The 2,141-nt window shown below is 39.4% G+C and overlaps 1 protein-coding gene across 1 annotated transcript in view; it reads left to right on the forward strand.

The window, feature by feature from the left end:
• Nucleotides 1-1,442: 1,442 nt before the first annotated feature.
• LOC140337761 (astacin-like metalloendopeptidase) overlaps nucleotides 1,443-2,141 on the forward strand; it is a 35,793-nt gene continuing 35,094 nt past the window's right edge. Inside the window, exon 1 of the mRNA XM_072421562.1 lies at nucleotides 1,443-1,514. Coding sequence (XP_072277663.1) covers nucleotides 1,443-1,514 — 72 coding nt within the window. The remainder of the gene's footprint in view (nucleotides 1,515-2,141) is intronic.

A 2,141-nucleotide genomic window follows, 5' to 3' on the forward strand; every position in this document is an offset into this window, starting at 1 on the left:
TAAAATACCGTAAGTGATATCTAACATAGCAATGTTGCCTGGATTAAAAGTATACACAATCCACAGAAATAGCATGTCCTTCTCTCCTATGCCATTCACCCATTGTCCTCTCCATTATTTGGATGACCAAAAAACACACCACACATTTGGTGGTGGTGATATGGGGGGATGTGCAGTGCAAGATTGGGTAACGTAGAAAGAAAAACTTGGAAGAAGACAGAAGAAGATGGTGGCACCTGGTGTCCAGTCTGTGCCAGAATGAAGAAGGAAGATAGGACGGCAGGGAACCATCTTTACCTCTTTAACCCTTGTGGAAGGGAAACCACTGCAGAGGAAAAAAAGAAGTTATACTTTCTGTTCAGCTTTTTGAGAATCAATCCTGTCCTTATATATTGTGATCTCACAGGTATGCACATATCCATGCAGACTTAAAAAGTTACTAAAATAGCACTTTAAAAACATAAAATTAGCTAAATCTGAACAGTCTTGTAAAAATGTTTTCATTTTTGTCTGTACAAACCCCTTTAAGCTGAAAATATTAATAAGCCATTCAGAATTTTGGATGAGGGCAACAAGGCCACATTGAGGAGTCTTGACCTTTCAGTGAAATCCTGAGGCCCAGCGGCCATTTCTATAAAGCTTATTTTCGAAGCCCTCCTCTCTCTCCATCTTAATGGAAAATTAACTTTGGCACAGGCTGACCTTTATGAGCTTTTATATGTATGGCAAATGACATGCATGATGTAAAATGTACCTAACTGCAATGGAAATTGCAAACAGTCATAAAGGATCCCTGCATTTATCACCCGAATGAAGTCTCATGTGACTTCCAGTAGCCTAATTACATTATGCAGGGATGTCATTATTTCTTATGATACATGGTGCCGAGAAACATAATTTATCAGTGGCATGCGATAAGTGTATATATTTACCAGTCTAGGCAGTTTTAATCAGTAATGAAAGCAAAATAACTGGATAATTTGTTAAAATTTAACTCCATCTTCTGGAATGTGTCCTAAACACACGAAATCATAACTGGAATATGAAGAAGTCATTCAATATTCCTAAGTATGTGTTCTGGAATGGATTTTCTCAATTGTATCATATAGCTTTATACTAGTTATCAGAAAAAAGTGCATATATCTAAAATGGAATTCCATGAGGACTAAAAGATGAACTTTTTTGATTTTTAGATACCACCTTCCATACCCTCTCGTCATCCCATTGCTAGCCCAGACATTCTACATAGATCATCCTAATGAATTTTTTGGGCAGAAGAACACTCTATTATTTTGCAGACTTCCTATAAGCCAGTCTTTAAATTTACAGGGTCCACCCATAGGGACAGCATCCCAGCAGGTTGGTCCCAATGTACTCCACGACCAAGTGGCTCTTACATGCCATTATGTGATCACTGTTAAGTTCTAGAAGAATCTTCCATCATGCTGCTGGCAGAGGAGAAAGAGGAAGCCACCATGACATCTCCAGACAAGTTCGAAGACTGCAGGACAAAGGTATGTATAGGAAGCTTAAAATAGATGTCATGGGGATGTACAAGGGTGAGGGAAGTGGCTGAAGAGGCCACAGTTCCATTTTAAGGATGTACAGTGCATGTAGGATATAGGTTAAACCTTTTTTCTGTGTGTTTGGCCTAGCTATATACAGGATTTAGTACCCTTTTTGAATCTTCCTACTTAGAGATCCCACATGTACCAGCACTTAGTGTTCCAGGCTGACAATGCTAGGCCATGGACAATGTTAAGCCTTGCAATTGAAGCAGCATTGTCATCCTGCAATGAAAGGTCCTTTATTAGTTGTTGGGCTGCCAATTAGGTCTGTGCATGTCTTCTGCAAACCTGATGGCCAACCCAATGGCTAACTGTGAGAGAGGCCGTACAGCAAGCTAACAACTCTGTTACTAAGTGTATGGTAGAAGTTTAGCCTTGTTAACCTTCAACCTTGTATTACTGGCAGAATATCCAAAGTAGAAACTTTTCAGGGTCACTGTGTACAGTTAGACGTGATGCCACTGGAAAAGAGATTGGGGGTTATTCTACATTTTGATACACATATTCGGCTTGTTCCTACTTTCTGCTCATTTAAAAGAGCACTCAAAACCCATTTTTTCAAACTTGCCTACC

This window comes from Pyxicephalus adspersus, chromosome 9, assembly GCF_032062135.1.
Source record: "Pyxicephalus adspersus chromosome 9, UCB_Pads_2.0, whole genome shotgun sequence".
NCBI classification, from domain to species: domain Eukaryota; kingdom Metazoa; phylum Chordata; class Amphibia; order Anura; family Pyxicephalidae; genus Pyxicephalus; species Pyxicephalus adspersus.